This window comes from Amblyraja radiata, chromosome 2 (genome assembly GCF_010909765.2).
Source record: "Amblyraja radiata isolate CabotCenter1 chromosome 2, sAmbRad1.1.pri, whole genome shotgun sequence".
Classification (NCBI taxonomy): Eukaryota; Metazoa; Chordata; class Chondrichthyes; order Rajiformes; family Rajidae; genus Amblyraja; species Amblyraja radiata.
In genome coordinates, this window is record NC_045957.1 from 8,680,203 (window position 1) to 8,704,370 (window position 24,168).

At 53.5% G+C, this 24,168-nt stretch overlaps 1 protein-coding gene across 1 annotated transcript in view; it reads left to right on the forward strand.

Annotated features, from left to right (window-relative positions):
• The first annotated feature begins 1,789 nt into the window (after nucleotides 1–1,789).
• Nucleotides 1,790–24,168, forward strand: part of nuggc (nuclear GTPase, germinal center associated) — an 81,877-nt gene continuing 59,498 nt past the window's right edge. The window contains exons 1-6 of the mRNA XM_033041873.1: nucleotides 1,790–10,420; nucleotides 10,451–11,232; nucleotides 13,480–14,742; nucleotides 16,078–16,237; nucleotides 18,638–18,863; nucleotides 22,973–23,185. Coding sequence (XP_032897764.1) covers nucleotides 1,794–10,420; nucleotides 10,451–11,232; nucleotides 13,480–14,742; nucleotides 16,078–16,237; nucleotides 18,638–18,863; nucleotides 22,973–23,185 — 11,271 coding nt within the window. The 5' untranslated portion in view covers nucleotides 1,790–1,793. The remainder of the gene's footprint in view (nucleotides 10,421–10,450; nucleotides 11,233–13,479; nucleotides 14,743–16,077; nucleotides 16,238–18,637; nucleotides 18,864–22,972; nucleotides 23,186–24,168) is intronic.

Here is a 24,168-nt window from a genome sequence, read left to right on the forward strand (position 1 = left end):
AGAAAAAGGTCCAATATCCGGCAAGAGGTAGGTTGGAAGATGGGGACTGCACTCTAGCTTATGAGAGGGCCATTCGGGATTCTGGTAACAATGAGGAAGAAGCTGACCCTAGGTCTGGTGGTACGTGCTTTCACAATTTTGTATATTCTTGCTGAAAGTAGCAGGGTGAAGAGGGAATGAGTGGTCCTATATCACGTTGGCTGCTTTCCCGAGGCAGCGTGAAGTGTAGATGTATCCCTCTACCCCTGCTACTTGCTGTTTCTAATATCCTCTAGCTCCCCTTTGATTCTTTTTCCACCCAACTACCTACACTCAGGGATGATTTACAATGGACCATTACCTACCAACGCATCTTGGGAAATTGCCCCGAGTGTGTAGGAGGCAGGGGATGAGAAAGTGGGAATGACATAGAACGGGTGATCGGTGTGGACTTGGTGAGCCAAAGGGCCTGATTCCACGCTGTATCCCTAGACTAGACTAAAATATAATAAAATAAAATAAACTAGAGTGCTAATGACAAGCAACAAATTAACTTGCATTTTGATACGGGCAGCACGGTGGCACAGCCAGTAGTGTTGCTGCCTCACAGCACCAGAGACCCGATTCGATCCTGACTACGGGAGCTGTCTGTACTGAGTTTGTACGTTCTTCCTGTGATTGTGTTTGTTTTCTCCGAGATCTTCGGTTTCCTCCCACACTCCAAAGACGTACAGGTTTATAGGTTAATTTGCTTGGTAGAAATGTAAAAATTGTCCATAGTGTGTGTAGGATAGTGTTTGTGTGCGGGAATCGCTGGTCGGTGTGTACTCAGTGGGCCAAAGAGCCTGTTTCCGCGCTGTATCTCTAAACTGAACTGAACTAAAATAAAATAAAAAATACACTAAACTAAATGCACTAAACTAAAATAAAATAAGATAAAATAAACTAACATGAAATAAAATAGAATAACATCAAAATAAAATGACATAAACTAAAATAACATTAAAATAAAAGAAAGTGCTAATGACAATCAACAAAGTGAGCTGCATTTTGATAACGTTTCTCATCCCAAACTTCACATCCGGTGAAGCACATTGTGAAGTGTCATCTCTGTTAGGGAGCAGGGCAGCAAGACTATGTACAGCAAACCCTCACACACAAGCTGGCTAGTGTGTAGAAGCTGGTGCTGTCAGAGTGGTGAATGTTGCAGAGACTGGGTACAACTGTGACATTGGGACATACATGTAGACAGGTAAACACAAGATCGACACAAAAAGCTGGAGTAACTCAGTGGGACAGGCAGCATCTCTGGAGAGAAGGAATGGGTGACGTTTCGAGTCGAGACCCTTCTTCAGACTGAGAGTCAGGGAAAGGGAAACGAGAGATATAGACGGTGATGTAGAGAGAGAGAGAGAGAAATATAGAGGTAAAGTTGGGAGGAATCCGGGCCAAATGTAGTCCAGTGAGACTCGCTTAGACAACTTGGTCGGCAGAGACGAGTTGGGCTGAAGGGCACGTTTCGGTGCTGTATTGGCCTATAGGTCTCTGACAATGCACAAGTCACGTGCATAGGAACACAAAGTGCTGGAGTAACTCAGTGGGTCAGGCAGCATCTCTGGACAACATGGATAGGTGACACTTCTCTGAACCCGAAACGTTGCCTATCCATGTTCTCCAGAGATGCTGCCTGTCCCGCTGAGTTACTCCGGCACTTTGTGCCCTTATTTGTAAACTAGCACCTGCAGTTCCTTGCTTCTCCATTTCCACGCACGGTCTGTAATCCATTTCGTTGTGTTATTTTCTTCTCCCGCCAGATGTTATTACCGGGAGCGTGTTCAGGATTGGCGGTGGCACGGCAGTGGCCCGGGGAGGAGTCCGGAGGATCCAGTACCGAGGACGACTCTGAGAACTCATCCAGAGTCGGTGATGGTCGGCAGCAGTCGGCGCGTTTGCCCGGAGCACCGCGGGTTCCCGGCACACAGCCGATGGAACAGGAGCCCCAGACACCGGAGATACCTTCCCATCACTTCCCCATGGACGCCTGCTCCACGCAGGGCTCCTGCCTCGGTTCCCAGACTCCGGCACTCGCCCTGCTCCCCCCGCCCCTTTGGGAGGGGGGTTTGGAAGAGGGGACGGCCACAGGGAGGAGCCGGCTCGGATCTGGAGACACCACTCAGCTGCACCCTTTGAACAACAGTCCTGTACCCGTGGGCGCAGCAGGGTTGTCCGCTTTGAATGGCCCACCCGGAGATGCTAACTTGGACGGTGACCCCCTCACTGAATCCCTGGCCGCTGAGGGTGGGGACGGAGATGACACTCAGACTGCGGGCGGTGATCCAGACCCAAGATCAGGCAGTGAGGAGTTGATGCCACCTGCCTCCCCTGGCGCTTCCATTGCCGTCGCAAGGATGGAAACCAGCAACCCGTTGGGTGTGAGCGCGGAGACACCCAATTCTTGGCCTGACCATATTTCAAGCGTGCGCTCACCACAGAGGGGAAGAGATGGGAGTTTGATTAACTTGGACACCAGGGAAGGGTTGGGGACCCTGATGGAGCTGCACGTTGGGGGCAAGCTGGGAGCTGTATCTGTGGGACATTCTGAGTGTTTAAAGCTAGAGGAAGGCGGCAAGTCGGCTTATGACATGGGCTTGGCCAAACGGGCCGAGTTGGACGATTCGGTCTCAAAAGCTGACGCGTGGACCAAACCTGTGCCACCGGAGACGGAGACGGGCGTGTCACCGAAGGCAGAGACGGGCGTTTCACCGGAGACGGGCGTTTCACCGGAGACGGAGACGGGCGTGTCACCGAAGGCAGAGATGGGCGTTTCACCGGAGACGGGCGTTTCACCGGAGACAGAGACTGGCGTGTCACCGGAGGCAGAGACGGGTGTTTCACTGGAGATGGGCGTTTCACTGGAGATGGGCGTTTCACCGGAGATAAAGATGGACATGTCACCGGAGACGGGGACAGATGTAACACGCGTACTGGTGATGGACACATCAGAGGAGCTGAATACAGACACGCAGAGAGATGAGTCACGGGACACAGAGACAGATGTGTTCAGGGAATTGGACACGGACACCTCACTGGAGACGGACGTGTCACGGGAACAGGACACGTGTACGTCACGGGAACTGGACACGTGTATGTCACGGGAACTGGATACGTGCACATCACGGGAGACGGAGGTGTCACGGGAACTGGACACGTGCACGTCACGGGAGACGGACGTGTCACGGGAACTGGACACGTGCACGTCACAGGAACTGGACACGTGTAGATCATGGGAGACGGACGTGTCACGGGAACTGGACACGTGCACGTCACGGGAACTGGACACGTGTAGATCACGGGAGACGGACGTGTCACTGGAACTGGACACGTGCACGTCACGGGAACTGGACACGTATAGATCACGGGAGACGGACGTGTCACTGCAACTGGACACGTGCACGTCACGGGAACTGGACACGTATAGATCACGGGAGACGGACGTGTCACTGGAACAGGACACAAACAGGTGTCAGGAACTGGTGATGAACGTGTCACAGGAGACTATCTACTCATCACAGGAACTGGACACGGGCACCTCACGGGAGGCGATGGACACATCACAGGAGAGGGTCATGCGGAGAGATGAGCTCGGTGGTGGCGATGAATTGCTTCCCGTGGAAGGGACCGTTTCTGTGGAGCCTGGGAGTGTATCGGTGGAAGGGCAAGTGGAAGGGTCCCGTGACGCCAGGCTGGGCAGCGCCCACACTGACGACGAAGACCTGGGTGGTCCTGACGGGGCTGACACAGACTCCAGTGTGGAGGAGACTTGTGTGAAGCTTGTCTCTTCAGGTGGTGGTGAGGAGGTTGGAGATTCCCTGGATGTGGAGAAGAGTTGGGGAGTTGACCTTGTCGGGTGGACAGTGGAGGTGGCCGATGTGAGACCAGCAGCAGTGGCAAGGAATGTCACTGTACCGGACGTGGGGACCAGTGCTCCGCCGATCCGCTCCGAGTGTGATTTTGTCTATGAGCCCGTGTCACCGGCGACTTCTGGACCTGTCGGTGAAGATGGGGAGATACAATGGGAAGTATCTCCCCCCGATAGAGTGGAGACACACACAGAGGAGGAGCCCACTGACCAGAGGATGCACACGGGCACATCACGGGAACTGGACACGGGAACATCACGGGAACTGGACACGGGAACATCACGGCACATGGAGACGGGCTGGTCACGGGAACTGGACATGGGAACATCACGGGACACGGAGATAGGCGTGTCACGGGAACTGTACATGGGAACATCACGGGAACTGGACACGGGAACATCACGGGAACTGGACATGGGAACATCACGGGACACGGAGATAGGCGTGTCACGGGAATTGTTGGTGGACACCTCACGGGAGATGGAGATTAATGGATCACGGGACATGGAGTCTCGCATGTCACAGGAACTGGACATTGGAACATCACGGGACATGGACATGGGAACATCACGGGACATGGAGACAGGCGTGTTGCGGGAATTGTTGGTGGATACCTCACTGGAGATGGATGGGTCACAGGACACGGAGACGGACGTGTCACAGGAACTGGACACGTGTACTGTTATCTATGAGCCCGTGTCACCAGCACCTTCTGGACCCGTCGGTGAAGATTTGGAGATACAAGGGGAGGTGGAGCCACGCTCTGAGGTGGAGGCCACTGACGCTTTGACCCCGGCTGCAGTGATGAGCGACGGCACTGAGCCTGTGTGTCGTGGGGTGGATGGGCGGCCGTTGCTGGATTGTCCTGTCTCCATGGTCACCCTCAGCACCGCGCTGGAGCAAGAGGGGTCAGCGGGCGAGCTGGTCATGCCCACTGGCAGTGGTGTGGCTGCTCCCGTCACGTCGGGTATGACCCACAGCCTTGTGTGCCACCCCAATTCTATGGCTGTAGACCCGCCCGACACCCGGCCTCTCTCCCTCCCCACCCTGGGGTCCGAGACTGCTGCTGCTCTCAGCCCACCCCAGCAGACTGAGAGCCTGATCCCCAGGGTGATGGGAGAGGCTGGGGAGCATTTACCCTTGGAAGAGCCGGTGCCTGGCGGACCAGACGACGTGACCCTCGCCCCGGGAGGTGTGGACGGCCGACGGTGCCCAGTGCTGGGTGAGGGCGAGGGATTAGGTGCAGCCCGGGCAGAAGTGACCCTGGTGGGTCAGAACGTGGGCAACGGGCCTAAAGCCGGGGAGAGCCTGGACCGGCCGGCAGTGGTTTCTGAGAACGTCACGACCGGGACAGTGTCTGGAGCCACCGCTCAGCTACCAGGTCACAGCTGGGACTTCACCAACGCTGGTCCAGCGGAGCCGGGCGCTAATACCCTTGAGGATGTTGAGGTGGGAGTGGGGAGTGAGGGTGAGAGCACGGTGGGAGGCCAGGGTCAGCCGTGGGAGCCTCATGGTGCCCTGGCTGTGTCGGGCACCAAAGGCTTCGGCCTACCCCCTGCACCCCTGGGTCAAACCGGGGCGCTAGAGGCTGAAGTAGACCCCGAGACTGCAGTTGGGACCGTCCCGTTGGGGTGCTGGGCCACACCTGGAGTCTGGCAGGGTGGGCTGCGTCATCTGGGGACCCCCAAGTGCCCAGAAATGGTCCCCACTTGTGACGAGATGGAGGGAGGAGAAGGAGAAACCTGCAGCAACGAGGGCCCCTCTGTCTCCGACACCCCCACATTGCAGAGTCCCAGTGTCTCCATGGGGGGGTCCCTGATATCACTGGGCTCCACCCTTTCTGAAGAGGGAGCTGACGCCTCGACCCAACAGGGTGCCACTGTTTCTCAAATGGGAGCTGGCACCCCCACATTGGAGGGTCCTGTTATCTCTGGACGTCCCTGCACCCCTAGATTGGAGGATCCCGTTGTCTCTCAGGGGGGATCCAGCACCCCCAGGTTGGAGGGTCCCACCGTCTCGGATGGAGATTTGGACATTCTTGCTCCACACGATCCCACCATCTGTGACAACTTTGCTCCACGAGATCGCACCATCTCTGAGGGCGAGTCCAACACTCCCACATCTCCGCTTTCCACTCTTTCTGAAGAGAGAGCTGATAGCCCTCCGTCCAACTCTGAGGGGGGATCTGACAGCCTTGTTCCACAGGGCCCCGCGGTATCTCAGGGTGAAGCCACCATCTCCACATCGTGGGCTCCCACTGTCTGCGACCAGCGAGACAGCCCCCTCTCATCACCGGATCCCGTTGCTCAGGGAGAAGCTGAGACATTCGCTCGGTGTGGTCCCACCGTCCCCCTTGGGAGAGCAGGTATCTCCTCCCCCACGTTGCAGGCAGCCCCTGTGTCTGGACAGGGGGTGGACATCCCTGCCTTGCTGGATCCCAACGTCTCCGGAGGTGAAGGCACTCTCACCACAACATGGCCTCCAGCTCTCCCCGGTGTGGCTGAGGGAGCAGCAAACATCTCAGCGCAGCAGGGTCCTGAGGCCAAGATGGAAGAAGGCTTGGCGAGAGGGGAGGAAGGTGCTGTGGCCGCTGGTGACTACGGGCGTCCTGGGTGGAAGCAGGCCGGGCTGGGAGATGGGACCCTCCCGAATGAAGAAGGACCGTCGGCCGGCTCGTCCGTGACGGTGGATGCGAGGGGAGGCGGGGACACCGATCCCGAATGGAGCAGTGACATGGTTCCTGACGAGTGGCTCCTGGCATCAGAGACGCAGTTGCCATCGGATGCCACGCGGTGGGGAGATTCGGAGTGGAGTGAGGCGGAGCGGCCGGAACCAGCCCGGAGGAGCACGGTGGATGGAGATGGGAAAGCCATGCTCGCCGACTGCTCGAAGCAGAGTGTGGGCGGGATTGGCGGAGCGAGCGAGGCCCAGCTCTCCGGGAGCTCTTCATTCTCATCGGACTGCTTGGAAACGGTGGACTCAGCAGGAGGCTGGGCTGGTGACCTCCATTCCCAGAGGACTGAGATCCACCAGGATGCAGTGCCAGGCTCGTCCTCGTGTGCAAAGGAGGAGGAAGAGAGGCGGGTAGAGTCAGTGCCGGGATCTGCTGATGCTGCCAGTGGACACCTGGAACATCTCAGCCTGTTGCAGGGCAAGGACCATGTGGCAACACCTTCCACATCTGCAGTTGAACAAGTGGATGCATCTGCTGGGGTGGAGCGGGAAGAAGGTGATCACGATGGAAGTGGCCTCCTGTTTGATTACTCCAGCCGGCCTGGGAGCGTGTTGGAGCCAGAGTTACATCGCCCCTGCCCCGCGGATCCAGATTCCCGAGAGGAGCAAGGAGCTCGTTCTCCAGATACCTCCTTTCCCAACTCGCCGACCGACGTGCAGGAGGCCGGTGTTGCGGGAAACCTCTGCAGGACGCTGGCCGGAGCAGGAGAGAAGCCCATTCCCGGAGATCCGGACAACCAGAGACTTGCGGGTGACGACACAAAGAAAAGTCCGGAGTGGAAGTCAGGACCATCCCCTTCACGGGCACAGCGCCTCCAAAGAGTTCGTTGGCCTACGATGCGGGAGGAGACACCGCGGGTATCTGACATTCTGCAGCCACAGCTCGGGCTCCGCGGCAAGACAGCTCCACCGTTGCTTTCGGTAAATTTGCGGGGATTAGAAAGCGAGAGGAAGTATGGTTGTCACAGCGAGGGCTTGAATGAAAGATTGGGGACGGGCCCGGGCTCACCGTGTGAGACGGGGCAGGAGGTTGACGAGGGATCCGTCGGGAGTGATAGCACGACTGACGACCTTGCAGAGGCTTGGCTCCCCAGCTCCCAGGTGCCAAACAACTCATGGAGTGAAGTCTCGGGGTCCGAGCAGGGTGAGGGTTCCAGCCTTGTGGCCGACACATATGGCTCCAGCGCTCACCCCAATCTGCCCCTACCTTGCGATCAGATTGTTCCGGGGATGGCCATCTCCGGAGGGACTGAACCGGCCAGCGGCTTGACATTGGCCGCCGTGGAACCCAACGAACAAGACCTCGCGGACAAGGACCTCCCACCAGTTGCTTACCCTCAAACGGAGTTCTCTGAGGCAGTGGCGGCCTCCGTGGAAGAGCCAGCTCAAGAGGATCAGCGGTCGTTGGACCACCTTGAGGAGCAAAAGGGATTCCGCAGAGAGGCTGGAGTGGATGGGCACGGCACTGCCGAAGAGGACAATGGTGGGGAGTGTGGGACGGAGGTGGAACTGGGCGTAGGAGCCACTGAAGTGTACGTGTTGAGTCAGTTTACCTCCCAGAGTTTGAAGGACACCATTGGAGCTCTAATGACACCATTGTGTGACCCTCACCTTGCCCCTCACTCAAGAGACACGGACAAAGGCTTGCAGCGACAACTGATACACGCAAATCCAATTGAAGATCCGTTGGAAAAGTGCAGCCTTCCAACTGCAGGGGGGCAGCCCAAGTCCGAGATTGGGAGTATTTGTGTGCTTGAACAGGCTGAAGTCATTCAGCCCAACTCACCCAGTGAAGGACAAGAACCGTTGCCCACTGGGGTACCAGCCGCCGAGACCTTTAGGGGCAAGTCCACGTCTAGATCTGGAGATGGTGAATGGCCTGACGTGGAGATCGGAACAATGGAAGAGTCTAGCCAAGGCGTGGGCCAAAGCCAGGTCGAAGCTGTTGAGGGCGTGCAGTTGGGCCTGGTAGCCGACTCAACGGGTGTTAACTGGAGCCCCGAATACTTGAACCTTGGTCGTTCTGGGCCGATGTCAGAGGAGCTGGAAGCTGCAGGCAGCTGGAGATGGAACGGCTCGGGGCACCGAGCGTTGAAGAGACCTCGTGCAGGTGGGGACGCAGCTTGGAATTCCACAGCCGCGGGACCCAGCAAAAGAAAGTGCGCTCCTCAACAGAGAGAGCTGAGGCCAGCAGAGGGGAAGCAATTGGGTGGACAGTCTGCCTCCAAACAGTCTGTGCATCATCGAGGCAAGTACATCGGTCGGCTGGTTCGCCAGTTCTTCGCGGAGTACAGAATGCCCCGGGGGCACGGGCTTCCCAAGGTCGCAGTGGCGACCAGGCGAGATGAGGTGGCAAGAATGGTGAAAGACTTCTTCCAAGCTCGAAGCATCCAGCCTGAAGCAGCTGAGGGCATTGACACGTCACAGCCGACTACAATATCCTCCACTGCTGGTCAGCGACCCACCTGCCCGGGCTCAGAACCAGGTCAGGAGCCAAAAGAGCACTGCGACTCCTCCCAACCAGATGTATCTCAGGAGGCAGAAGAGCACCTTGAGAGGTCTTGCTTGTTCAACCAAGACCTGGACCTTATCCCTGTGACTAATGGCACTCGCCTCTCGAAGGCCACAGAACCCTGCCTGTCTGAGGTAGGTTTGCATGGTGGAGTTGTTGGGGATTCGGTAATGTTTCCTGTGCTGGAGGGCAGTAACGTCACTGATCAATCAGAAACCAATTGTAGGGGCACGACCTCAACCGCTGTCAGATGCTCCCCACACATCAGTCTAAACGCACCTCACATCGGCCCAGGAGGAGTCCAGGTCAAAGTGCACTCTGTAGTTGAGTGCTTTGGTCCTTCCTTCAACTTTACGCAGGATGCCAGGGTTTACGCAGAGAAGGCCGAGTGTCCCAGCCCCCACGAAGGAGGGTCTCTGTCCCTACTTCAGTGTCCTTCCACTGCTGACCCCTTCGAGAGGCCAAGGGATGGCGAATGCCAGGGCCCGGGACTGAATGGGACCTCCTGTGGTGCTGGTGGGACGGAGGAGATGGCTTGTGATGGAAGGGAGTATCTGCTATTGGAACGACCTGACACACCTCTGCAACCACGCAGCTCTGCCCTCGTAGAATGTGTCGGAGATGCCAGCACGGATCAGGAAGAGTCATCTCACCCCGCCCAACAGACCCCTGGCTTGGCTGTGAATGCTCCAGTCGGATGGCTTCACAATGGCAGATGCAGCAGCCCAGATGCATTCAGTCATTTACCTGCCCCGAGTCATCCTGATATTCGCCCCCCTGAGCATGCAACAGAACTGCCCCCTTCTCGCCATGATCACCTCGGTCAGAGCTGCGAAGGCATGCATGGTCTCTGCGAGGTGCAGCCATCAACACTCGGCTGCGGGAAGTTGGATCACAGCAATGGCGTGGGTGGTCTTCGTGGAGCACACCTCGCTTGTAGCAACGATGAGGCTGGACCTGTCGGGTTGGCCAATCCATCAGCCATTAATTCCGCCGCTCCCACTTGCACCACCACTAAGATTGAACCTGTTAATGTCATGGACCCGTCGGCCCTCCACCACAAACAGCGAGATCAAGGAGACAGCAAGATTGGCCTCAGCCGAGCAAAACCATCGGCTGCTGACGACAGTGATGGGGATTTTGAGGAAGAGATTCCACCGGTTAGTAATGCAAAACTGTCAACTCTTCACGACGGCTCTCCGGGTTGCAGTGAGGATGAGGATGAACCTGTTGATCTTTCACAACCATCGGCCCTTGACGACAATGGTCTGGGCCGCGGAGGCAGCCAGATTCAACCTGTCGCCATTGTGGAGCCATCCTCCGCCCTTGACCACGATGACCAGGGTCATGTTGACAATGAGGTTGGACCTGTCGGCGCAGCAGAGTCCACGGCTCTTGACAATGTTGAACGATCTCATCCCGACAGGAGTGGCCCAAGTCACAGCAGTGACTTCAGTGAGATTGGAGGTGGAGACGCAGCTCCTGACTGCAGTGGCATGGATTGCGATGGCCGTAGCTTTGAACATGTCCATGCACCAGAACCGCCAACCCTTGACCCGGGAGCTCCGAGTGGTGTCAGGGCTGGAGAATCACCAGCTGTTGTTGGACACTGGATGGACCGGGAGAGTTTCCCTGGCCGCCTACCGCATGCTACACTACAGATGGCCCCCAGCGATGGTATGGACCTGGGACAGAGTCTCGAGGGGAGCTGGAGCCGTGAGCTCCCAGCCTCTCCTTGCCCCGGAGAGCGGAGAGACTTTGGCGGGATGGCCGGAGGCGTGGGCTGCAGTGGGAGGGAAGACCGTGGAGAGCCATCTAGAAGCTGGCTATCCGGACCGGAGGGCAGGAATACCGCAAGGGCCTCATCTCGGAATGCCGGCGCGCAAGTTCCCGCCCAGAGTGAGAGCTCGTCCCAGCTGGGGTGGGGGAGCGCTCTCTGTTCCAGTCGGACCAGCTCACAGGAGGAACTGCAGCTGGAGACACCCAGAGATTCCATGGCCCACCGGAGGGATAGAGAACGTGCTGAATTCCCCCAGGAAGTCTTGGACAGCGCAGGAGCAAGCTTCGCCAGTGAGGGAGTGAGTTCAGGTAAGGAAGGGTCTGGGAATGGTGGGCTGAAGGGTCACAGATGCTTGAGGTATTCGGCTCTAGCTAACTTTCAAGTGACTGGCAAAGGGCTGGGTCTACCACCCGTTAGAACTTCATGTTTAGACCTTATCGAAGACAGGTTACAACAAGTTGGTTACAGCCAGTGCAGCGCCGGAGAACCCGGGTTCGATCCCGACTATGGGTGCTGTCTGTACGGAGTTTGTACGTTCTCCCGTGACCTGTGTGGATTTTCTCCAAGATCTTCGGATTCCTCCCACACTCCCAAGACGTACAGGTTTGTAGGTTAATTGGCTTGGTAAATCAGAAGAATCAGAATCACACTTTATTCGCCAAGTATGTTTTGCAACATACGAGGAATTTCATTGGCCAGGTCAGCCATACAATTAAAAGCAACAAATCACTCAAAAACACATTTTAACTTGAGCATCCACCACGGTGACTCCTACACATTCCTCACTGTGATGGAAGGCGAAATAAAGTTCAAGTCCTTCCCTTAGTTCTTCCTCGGTCGGGGGCCTCGAGCCCCCGTTGACGGGACGGTCTTAACTCTCGTAGCCGGCGGCGTTCGGGCCCTCCGCGTCGAGGCGATCCGCTCCTGCATCGGGGGGATGTCAGCTCCCCCGCACCGGGCGATCGAACCTCGGGTTGGGGCTGATCAAACCTGCGGCGTTGGAGCTCCCGATGAGTGTCGATGAGCCTCTTCCGAGACTGCGAGCTCTTGATGGTAAGTCCGCAGGCCGCGGTGGGAGCAATCCCAGGTGAGGGATCAGCTCATATATTAAGTCCGCGTCCCGCGGTGGGGCTCATGACAGTCCGAAGAGGCCTCCAGCTCCAGCGATGGTAGGCCGCAGAGCCCGGAGAATGTGATCCGAAAAATTGATCTCATCTCCGGGAAGGTAGGAAGTTGAAAAAAAGTTACCCCCGATCCCCTCCCCCACCCCCCCCCACATAAAACATACTGAAGTACATTAAAACAAACTTTTAACAAACGCTAAAAATAACAAAAAGATGAAAAAACGAACAGACTGCCGGCAGGGCTGCCATCTCCCCGGCGCCCCTGGTGGTTTCTGTAAAAATTGTCCCTAGTAGGTGTAAGATGGTGTTAATGTGCGGGGATCGCTGGTCGGCATTTACTTGATGGGCCGAAGGGCCTGTTTCCGCGCTGTTTCTCTAAACTAAATAAAAAGTGTGTCACAGGAATCGGAGCTGGGTCCTTTATTTATATTGGGCCGGAAAGAACTGCAGATGCGGGTATTTATATTAATGATTTGAAATGTAAATACTTTAGAGATAGAGGCGGAAACGGGTCCTTCGACCCACCGAGTCCGTGCCGACCAGCGATCACCCCGCATACTAGCGCTATCCTACACGTTAGGGACAATTTACCATTTTTACCCCAGCCAACTAACCTACAAACCTGTGCGTCTTTGGAGTGTGGGAAGAAACCAGAACACCCAGAGAAAACCCACGCTGTCTCAGGGAGAACGTACAAACTCCACACAGGCTGCACCGCCGTGCCTTCGCACCCTGGCTCGGTTAGTAAGTTTGCGGATGACTCTACAGTTGATGGTGTATTGAACAGTGAAGACTATCAGTGATTATAGCAGGATATTGATCGATGGGTCAAGGTATGACTGATGGTTTAATTTGGGTAAATGCATAGGGTTTTGTCCGATCAAAATCCTATGCACTTTGATGATAAACCAGAGCCGGACTTCCTCAGTAAATGATTCTGTTTTCCATATTTTCGCATTGTATTTATATTTCAGATTTCCAGCCTCTGGAAGATTTTTGTTTGTTTTTCCCTTCCCCTCCGAATAATAGGAGGTTCCTGTAGAAAGGAGATGAGGTGGAATTTCTTTTGCCAGAGGGTGGTAAAATTCCACAGAGGGCTGTGGAGGCCAAGTCAATGGATATTTTCAGGGCGGAGAATGATAGATTTGTGATTAGTACGGGTGTCGGGGGTTATGGGGAGATGGCAGGAGAATGGGGTTGAGGGGGGAGAGATAGATCAGCCATGATTGAATGGCAGAGTAGACCAGATGGCCTAATTCTACTCCCATCATTCATGACCTTAAATTCTGAATGGGGTTGAGAGGGAGAGATAGATCAGCCAGCATTGAATGGCGGAGTAGACTCGATGGGCTGAATGGACTAATTCTGCTCCTGTGACTGATGAATTTATGATATTCCACTAACCCAGTTTTCACTCTTATTTGTTCACAGCGCCGTTTGCAGAAGATGCAACGATGGGGAGAGACTGTGGGGATGACGGGGCAGAGAGTGGCTGTCCTGCCCCTTCCCTGCCGACCATCCCGCCAGGAGCCGGGGATTCCCCAGTGCTGCAGCCCAGGCACCTCTGTCGGATCCTCTGCAAGGATCTCCACTGCGCCTCGACCATGTTGACGGAGCCGCAGGCTGCTGCTGCAGCTCCTGTGGGAGGGGAAGCGGTGGAGGGTCCCGGGGGCACGCAGGAGGCTGGCATACACGGCCAGCCGTCTGTACCCGACTGCCCAAATACGGCAGGCTCCCTAGCCCCTCCACCAGCCGCTCGCAGCCCGGTGCTGCCGTCTGGGAGGGGGGTTGGTGAATGGGACGCCGGGGCGGGTGACGGTGGTGGTGAGGCGGGTGGAGCTTCACCGGCCGGTGACATCCGGCTGAAGGCAGAGGTCATCGTGAGGGGAGGTGGGAGTGACCAGCAGGCTGGAGATGGTGACTCTGGGTGGTTTAGTCCTGCCGTCTCCTTGGCAGAGGTTGGCTGTCCCACCTCCAATGCCAGTCCAGAACCTGCCGCAGGCTTTGCCCATCATCCCGGGGCCACCTCTACAGCCAAGCACAACCCCTCGCTGCCGGAGGCTTCTCCGGAACGGTCCCCCACACCTGCGCCACTCCTCTGCCCTCCGCTCGGTTTTCCGACCTTGAGGAATTCCATCTCCCTTCCTGCCGAGGTCCACCCTCCCCAGCCCACCCGGAGCTCCTCCACCCCCCCTGGGGCCATGGTCGGGTCCCTACCCTCCAGCACGCGGGATCAGACGTCGCCCGCCCTCTCCCAGCAACACGTCCCATCCCAGGATTGTGCCACATCCCGGGACCCCAGTCCATCCCAGGATCACGCCCCATCCCAGTATCCCTGTGGTGTCGGGCTTCCTGAAGAACACCTTCCCCGCGGCTTTGACCACGGGATGTCTTTCCCGCTGGCCAAGGTGGAACGTGTCCCGGATTCCAATGGGAACGTGGACCAGGAGACCGTCTCCAAGCTCCCGTCCAGCTCTCCATGCCCTGACTCGACTTTCAACACAACCTCGCCACAACGTAGGCATGGCCAAATGGAATCCCACCCGTCCCAGAAGGAATACCATCCCTGCTCCGACTGCGATCCCCCAAGGCAGGACACGACGCTGGCATCCAGGTGTGGTTCGGAAGGAACAGGTGAAGATCTGCGGAGGTCGGCCTTTCCGGAGCAACAGGGAGAAAGCAAGGAGGCTGTGGGTAAGAGCAATGGCCGACTCCCTCATGGGGACTGGGTTCCGTATCGGGGTAATATCTTACCACAGAAATGGGGCAGAGTTGGTGCCTTCATAGAATGGTGAATGAAGTCTGAAACTGTGACGTCCACGTTCAGCAACAGCTTCTTCCCCACAATCACCAGGCCCTTGAACACTACAAACACCAACTAAACTACAAACTGTGTTCAAACTGCCTGAGTTCTACTTTGGGCATTGTTTTGTGTTTTGCACTATATTGGGTTTTTAGGTTTATTTTAGAGGTACAGCGCGGAAACAGGCCCCTTCTGCCCACCGTGTCTGCACCGACCAGCGATCCCTGCACACCAAGACTATCCCACACACACACACATAAAGAATAGGGACAATTTTACACTTGTACCAAGCCAATCGACCTGCAAACCTGTACGCCTTTGGAGTGTGGGAGGAAACCAAAGGTCTCGGAGAAAACCCACGCAGGTCACGGGGAAAACGTACAAACTCCGTACAGACAAGCACCCGTAGTCAGGATCGAACCCGAGTCTCTGGCGCTGTGAGGCAGCAGCTCTACCACTGCGCCACCATTACACCGTTACTGCACTTGTTTGAACGGAACAAGTACCTCCAGAGTCGGGGACAGTTTCTTCCCAGCTATTATCAAGCAATTGAATCATCCTACCACAACCAGAGAGCATTCCTGAACTACTATCTACCTCTTTGATGACCCTCGGACTACCTTACACGAAACATTATTCCTTCACCATGTATCTGTACACTGTGGATGGCTAGAATGTAATGACATATTGGCTCTCCTCTGACTGGTTAGCATGCAGCAAAAGCTTCTCACTGTACCTCGGTACACGTGACAAGTTGGTGACTCCGGACTGTCAAAGTTGCCACAGCCAGACATAAAAACAGTTTTTATCCACGAGTAGTTGCTCGACTCAACAGCCAAAAATCTGTAGCCTCCCTTTGATCTGATATTTTGTTGGTTTGCATGCTTGATCAATGGTGTTTTATCATTAATGTTTTATTATTATTAATGTTTAGTGTTTTCTGAGTCATTTGTAACTGTCACTGTATGTCATGTTGTTACTTGTGGGCGGAGCACCAAGGCAAATTCCTTGTATGTGAATACTTGGCCAATAAACGTACTTACTTAAACTAGACTGAACTAAACTGAGTATTCTGAAGAAGGGTCTCGACCCAAAACGTTACCCATTCCTTCTCTCCAGAGATGCTGCCTGTCCCGCTGAGTTGCCCCAGCATTTTGTGTCTTCGATCTAAACTAAGCTGTGGGTATGCGATGTTTGTGACGCTTATTTTTTTTGCCATTTGCCAGTGGCCAATGCAGCTGTCCTCCCAGAGTCACTGGAGCACCACTGGGCTTCGTCAGACCAGGACATCCAGAGCCAGCTGAGGGAGTGCCAACTCATACTGCAGGGCATCTCCGAGGCGCTGCAGGCCCAGGGTGTGGCCGAGGAGCACGTCACGGAGTGGAGGTGAGTGCCCAGAGGGGCGGCTTGCACTACTGGGTCACAGAGTCACACGGCACGGAGACAGGCTCCAAACATCACCACCACGCACTCACACCACCGTGGTAGACTCACACAGCACTCGGTGTCCATATTTAGTCTCATTCAACCTGGAAATAACCCCAACGGCCCACCTTGTCCACACAAACCAACATAAGGTCATAAATAATAGGAGCAGAATTAGGCCATTCGGCCCATCAGGTCTACTCTGCCATTCAATCATCGTTGATCTATCTCTCCCTCCTAACTGTATTCTCCTGGCCTTCTCCCCATAACCCCTGACATCTACACGTCCCACCTGTATTTTGCCCATCTCTATGTAACTAAAAGTCTTTCTCGTGTGTGTGTGTGATGTGTGATGTGTGTGTGTGTGTGTGTGTGTGTGCGTGCGCGCCAATCTGGTTAATTCCTATCTTCTTCGAAACGCTAGGCCACAGCCTTCCCATTTTCACACATCCTACTCACATTTTCCCCCTGGTGGCGACAAACATCTTCCGGTCGCATTTCCACCTGTATTTCCTAAGTTATTCATCGTTGACATTTTAAAAACGGCCAAAACCGCCTTCTCACAGACAGCTTCCAGCCTTCTCACAGTGATGATGTCACAATGCCTCTCACAGTGAACCAATCACAATGGGCTCTCAAGATGGCTGCCAACTGCCGCAATGACATCGCAATGGGACGTTGCCAACGGTAACGAGGTTGCCTCCCCTCTACCAATATCTGAAGGGGCTGCTCATCAAGTTCTGGTTACATTTTGGTCCCACGATCCTGGTGTTTGGGCACAAGGCAGGGAGTGGGGAGGGTCGATCGGGGTGGGGACTATTTCGATGCTCCTCACGAGTAAAAAGGTCCAATTTCTTTCATCCTGACCATTTTTTTAACTCGTGGACATTTTTTATCGGGCTGGAAAAAACGTCCCGACCTACCTGATGCCACGAGTACCTACGGCTGGCATAACGAGCCGCTATGTTATATCTACGAACTCCTACGGACTCGTTACGAACATTCTGCGAGTTTGAATCAAGGGGAAAACTCGGGAGAATTTGTGAATTATCTCGTGAAAGTGGGACAGGCCCTTAAGCCAGTCCCATTTGTCAGCTCCTGGTCCATCTCCCTCTAAACCTTTCCTATCCACGTAACTGTCCAAGTGTCTGTAAAATGTTGTCATCGTACCTGCCTCAACCCCCTCCTCTGGCAGCTCGATCCATGTACCCACCCCATCCTCTGTGTGCAGTTCAAATGATATTTGGACACCACTATCGTATCTGCCTCCTCCGCACCCATGGCACCGTGTTCCACCTGTGTCAAACAAATCTGCCCTGCACATCATCTAAAACTTTTCCCCTCTCACCTGAAAGCTATGCTTGTAGTTCACCTTATAGATACGGCATGGAAACGGACCCTTCGGCCCACTGAGTCCGCACCTACCAGCGATCCCCCCTGTACACCAACGCTATCCTACACACGAGGGACAATATGCGATCTCACCGAAGCCCATTAACCTACAAGCCTGCACGTCTTTGGTGTGTGGGAGAAAACCCATGCAGGTCAATAGACAATAGGTGCAGGAGTAGGCCATTCGGCCCTTCGAGCCAGCACCGCCATTCAATGTGATCATGGCTAATCATCCCTAATCAGTACCCCGTTCCTGCCTTCTCCCCATATCCCCTGACTCCGCTATCTTTAAGAGCTCTATCTAAATCTTGAAACCATCCAGAGAACTGTCCTCCACTGCCTTCTGAGGCAGAGAATTCCACAGATTCACAACTCTCTGGGTGGAAAAAGTGTTTCCTTATCCCCGTTCTAAATGGCCTACCCCTTATTCTTAAACTGTGGCCCCTAATCTTGGATTCCCCTAACATCGGAAACATGTTTCCTGCCTCTAGCGTCTCCAAGCCCTTAATAATCTTATTTGTTTCAATAAGATCCCCTCTCATCTCTTTCAGTATACAAGTCCGGCCACTCATTCTATCAGCATATGACAGTCCCGCCATCCCAGGAATTAACCCTGTGAATCTACGCTGCACTCCCTCAATAGCAAAAATGTCCTTCCTCAAATTTGAAGACCAAAACTGCACACAATACTCCAGGTGTGGTCTCACTAGGGCTCTGTACAACTGCAGAAGGACCTCTTTGCTCCTATACTCAACTCAAGGGGAGTTCCTGTATTCAGGATCAAACCCGGGTCTCTGGCGCTGTGAGGTAACAACTCTACCGCTGCTCCACCGTGCCACGCGCTAGTCTTTCACATTTCCACACGAGGGAAAAAGATTCTGACCGTCTACCACGTCTGTGCTTCACATGTGACTCTCCTTCTCTGAGTGCCGGTCCCCGCTCTCACTTGCTGCTTCCTCCGGTCCGCAGGGAGAAGGTGGCAGAGCTGGAGAAGCAGACGGTGCCTGTGGTGACCCACGTGGCTGTGGTGGGGGACACGGGGTCGGGGAAGAGCAGCCTGCTGAACGCTCTGCTGGATGAGGAAGGGGTGTTGCCCACCTCGGCCATGAGAGCCTGCACTGCCGTGGTGGTGGAGATATCGCACAACGCCAGCTCTCAACACTACACCGCTGACGTCGAGTTCTTCTCCGAGGAGGTACCTTGTCCGTCGTGCGTGCGTGTGTGTGACCCTCCTTGCGCACGTTTCCACTCATGGGAGAGTCTAGCACAGCGGCTTCCCAACCTTTTTTTTGTCCCGTTTACCCCTGGCAACTTTAATAGCACATAACAATGTTATTTCACTTATTTATGAACAACTAATGATGAACAGATACCGGTATACCAGAACCAAACACAGTCAGTCAATGAGAAAACATATGTACAAATCCAGAATCAACAAATTTACCCCCTGGGTAGGCGAGATTTACCCCCTGGGGGTACATTGACCCCAGGTTGGGAACCCTTGGTCTAGGACCAGAGGGCCCAGCCTCAGAATTAAAGGACGTTCCTGTAGAAAGGAGATGAGGAGAAATGAGGCGAGTCCAGAACCAGAGGCCACAGTCTTAGAATAAAGGGGAGGTCATTTAAGACTGAGGTGAGAAAAAAACTTTTTCACCCAGAGAGTTGTGAATTTGTGGAATTCCCTGCCACAGAGGGCAGTGGAGGCCAAATCACTGGATGGATTTAAGAGAGAGTTAGATAGAGCTCTAGGGGCTAGTGGAATCAAGGGATATGGGGAGAAGGCAGGCACGGGTTATTGATTGGGGACGATCAGCCGTGATCACAATGAACTGGCTCGAAGGACTGAATGGTCGCCTCCTGCACCTATTTTCTATGTTTCTAAAGAGAGACTCCTATCTTACTCATCGCAGACCTTTGATCTATCTTTAATCATGTACTAAATGTTATACCCTTTTCCCTTTATCTGTGTAATATGGACGGCTTGATTGTAATCATGTACAGTCTTTTCTTTGACGGGATAGCTCGCAAACAAAAGCATTTCACTGCACCTTGGTACATGTGATAATAATACACAAAATTAAACTACTCTTTAGTCAGAGGGTGGTGAATCTGTTGAATTATTTGCCACAGACTGCTGTGGAGGCCAAGTCATTGGATATTTTTAAGGCAGATATGGACAGTTTCTTGATTAGTACAGGTGTCAGGGGTTATGGAGAGAAGGCAGGAGAATGGGGTTGAGAGGGAAAGATAGATCAGCCATGATTGAATGGCAGAGTAGACTTGATGGGCTGAGGGAACTAATTCTGCTCCTATCATTTATGAACATGAACTGCTCAAATATTAGGGCTTGTAGTTTAGGTTTGTTATTGTCAGAGGTGCTGAATAAAAGCATTGTATCGGGATGCATCACAGCACGGTTTGGGATCAGCTCCATCCAAGACCGCAAGAAATTGCAGAGAGTTGTGGACGCAGCCCAGACCATCGCACAAACCAACCTCCCTTCTTCCATTGACTCCAGTGACACCTCACGCTGCCAAGGCAAGGCCAGCAGCATAATCAAGGATCAGCCGCACCCCGGCCACTCCCTCTTCTCCCATCTCCCATCAGGCAAGAGGTACAGAAGTTGGAAAATATTACCTCCAGATTCAGGGACATTTTCTTCCCAGCTGTTGTCAGGCAACTGAACTGTCCTCTCATCAGCTAGAGTGCGGTCCTGACCTCCCATCTTTGGAGACCTTTGAACTAACGTTAATCGGACTTTATCTTGGGCTAAATGTTGTATCCTTTACCTGCCTGATGGCAATCATGTACAGTTTTTTTACTTGGCTGGATAGCACACAACAAAAGCTTTTCACTATATCTCGATACACATGACAGTAAATTAACTGACCAATACCAGATTTTGTGATGTATCAGAATCAGAATGTATCTAAAAGTCTTTTGACACATTGGCCACATTTGGACTTTGATTGTAGTGTTCAATAGCCAGATGGCTGTAGGGTCTGAACCTGGACGTTACAGTTTTCTGGCTCCTGTACCTTCTTCCCGATGGCAGTGGTGAAATGAGTGTGTGGCCAGGGTGGTGTGGGCCTCTGATGATGCTGGCTGCCTTTTTGAGGTAGTGACTCCGGTAAATCACTTTGATGGTGGGGAGGTCAGAACCCTTGAGGGACTGGGCAGTGGTCACCACTTATTACAGTTTTCTTTGTTTATCATTGTCAGGTGTATCGAGGTACAGTGTTTGCGTGTTATGTAGTCAAATCATACTAAACATGAGGATTATCAAGCCATACATGTGTACAACAGGTAGAGCAAAGAGAAAGATACCAGAGTGCAGAATATAGTGTTACAGTGATATAGTGTCATAGTTACAGTTTAAAGTGCAGATAAAAAGGTGCAAGGCCCACAATGAGGTAGGTTGGAAGATTACATTCTAGTTATCAATACTTCATAAATCAGATGAGCAGAATTAATTAAGCCATTTGGCCCATTGAGTCTACTCCGCCATTCAGTCATGGCTGATCTATCTTTCCATCTCAATCCCATTTTCCTGCCTTCTCCCCAGAACCTTTGACACCATTACTAGTCAAGAATACGCCAATCTCCGCTTTAAAAATACCCAATGACGCCTTCCCCAGCTGTCTGTGGTAATGAATTCCACAGATTCACTGACTAAATAAATTCATCTTCACCTCACCAAAGGTACATCCTTTTATTCTGAGGCTGTGCTGTTAGGTTCTAGACTCTCCCATAGTCTGATAACAGTTGGGAAGAAACCATTCTTGAATCTGGTACTCGACTGTAATCGGTTTAACAAATCAGTAAGTAAATGTCCGTGACGCTATCGGATTGAAATGAAACCCAGTTGGTGCTTATGGGAAGGAAATGTGGGATTGGGACTGGATGTGTCCCAGGACCTGCAACAGCGTGGCAGACAGACAAGACCCTGAAGAAGAGTCTCGACCCGAAACGTCACCCATTCCTTCTCTCTGTCAGCCTGTCCCGCTGAGTTACTCTAGCATTTTGTGTGTCTTAGTCCAAAATGGCCTCCATCTCAGTGTTGACCATTGGTCATTACAACTGGCCCTCACTGCAGGAGCAAGTGAGAATAGGTTAAAGTAGAAATGAGGAACTGCAGATGCTGATTTATACCTAAGATAGACACAAAGTGCTGGAGTAACTCAGCAGGTCAGGGGGCATCTCTGGAGAAAAAAAGATGAGTGATGTTTCAGGTCGGGGCCCTTCTTCACCCATGCTCATGTCCAAATATCTCTCAAATGTTATGATAGTACTTGTTTCAAGAACAGCCGCTTCCCCGCTGTTATCAGACTGATGAAGGTAAGCTAGGGTGCAGTCCCGATCTTCCAACCAACCCCAATGTGGACCCTGCACTTCCTCTAAAAATTAGTCCAGCTCTGAATTACTCCGAATAAGTGTGTATCTTTGAGCGGGTGGTGTTGAAGGAGGGTCTTGAACGCTCAGAGTCCTTTCCCCAAGGTAGAGGATTCTAAAACTAGAGGGCATAGGTTTAAGGTGTTAGGGAGAGTAATGGGCCTGTCCCACTTACGCGACTTTTTCGGTGACTGCCGGCACCCGTCATAGGTCGTTGCAGGTCGCCGAAAATTTTCAACATGTTGAAAATCCAGCGGTGACCAGAACAAGGTACGACTCTTTGGGCGACTGGTCACGACCATATAGGCTTCACCCCGCGACATGTCGACGGAGTGTCACCTGTATGGTCGTGAGTAGTCTCCTCAGTCGCCCAAAAGAGTCGTAGCGTCTTTCTGGTCGCCGCTGGATTTTCAACATGTTGAACATTTTCGGCGACCTGCAACGACCTATGACGGGTGCCGGCAGTCGCCGAAAAAGTCGCGTAAGTGGGACGGGCCCTTTAGGAGGGACCTCAGGGGCAACGTTTTCCACTCAGAGGTGGGTCCATATCTGGAGTGAGCTGCCACAGGAAGCTATCAGCACAGATATGGTTATGATTTGCAAAAGGCATTTGGACAGATATACGAATGGGAAGGGTTCAGAGGGAATATAGACACAAAAAGCTGGAGTAACTCAGCGGGACAGGCAGCATCTCTGGCGACAAGGAATGGGTGACGTTTCGGGTCGAGACTTGAATAAAAGTCTTAAGAAGTGTCCCGACCCGAAACGTCACCCATTCACTCTCTCCAGAGATGCTGCCTGTCCCGCTGAGTGACTCCTGCATTTTGTGTGTGTGTGTGTGTACCTGGTATGTGATGTTGCTGGACTTCGCCTCTTTGCGGTAGTCACACACCTCTTGCCCACTGTCCACAGGAGTGGAACAAGGAGCTGACCTCGCTGCTCAGCGACATGACTAAACGTTCCGGGCGACGGAGAAAGAGGAGACCAGACCCCGGCTCCGAGGCCAGTGTGGCGCACAGTCGCCTCAAGGCGGTCTATGGACAAATCCGGTCGTACCAGGAGCTACAGGAGATGCGGGAGGTCACGCAGTACCTCGGGACAACCACCACCATCAGCGAGGAGCAGGTACGTACACACTCTGGTCCTGCCCAGCGGATGGGCAGACGTTCCACAGTCAAGGTATCTAAATTGTCACAAGCACCAGGAACAGAACAATTCTCTGCCTCAGAGGGCGGTGGAGGCCGGTTCTCTGGATGCTTTCAAGAGAGAGCTAGATAGGGGATAGGGCATATGGGGAGAAGGCAGGAACGGGGTACTGATTGGGGATGATCAGCCATGATCACATTGAATGGCGGGGCTGGCTCGAAGGGCCGAATGGCCTACTCCTGCACCTATTGTCTAAAAAACCAAGATGAAGAGGAATGTCTTTAGTCAGAGGGTGGTGAATCTGTGGAATTCTTTGCCACAGAAGGCTGTGGAGGCCCAGTCAGTGAATATTTTTAAGGCAGAGATAGATAGATTCTTGATTAGTGCGGATGTCAGAGGTTATGGGGAGAAGGCAGGAGAATGGGGTTAGGAGGGAGAGATAGATCAGCCACGATTGAATGGCAGAGTAGACCAGATGGTCTAATTCTACTCCCATCATTCAAGACCTTAAATTCTGACGCTGCAGCTTTACAATGGCGCAACAACACAGCAAATATATATACAATAATCAATAATACTCTAAATGATCAATAACATTACATAACCAGACCATATAGGGGGCGGCGCAACGGGTGGAGCTGCTGCCTCACAGCGCCACTGACCCGGGTTTGATCCTGACCTTGGGCGCTGTCCCTGTGGAGTTTGCACATTTTCCCTTGTGACCGTGTGGGTTTCCTCCGGGTGCTCCGGTTTCCTCCCACATCCCAAAGATCTGCGGGTCTTTAAGGTTAACCGGCCCTCTGTAAATTGCCCCTAGTGTGTCGGGAGTGGATGAGAAAGTGGGATAACATAGAACTAGTGTGGTCGGGTGATCGATGGTTGGCATGGACTTGTTGGGCTGAAAGGCCTGTTTCCATGCTACATCTTACAATCAATCAATGTATACAAAGTCCATAGAATAT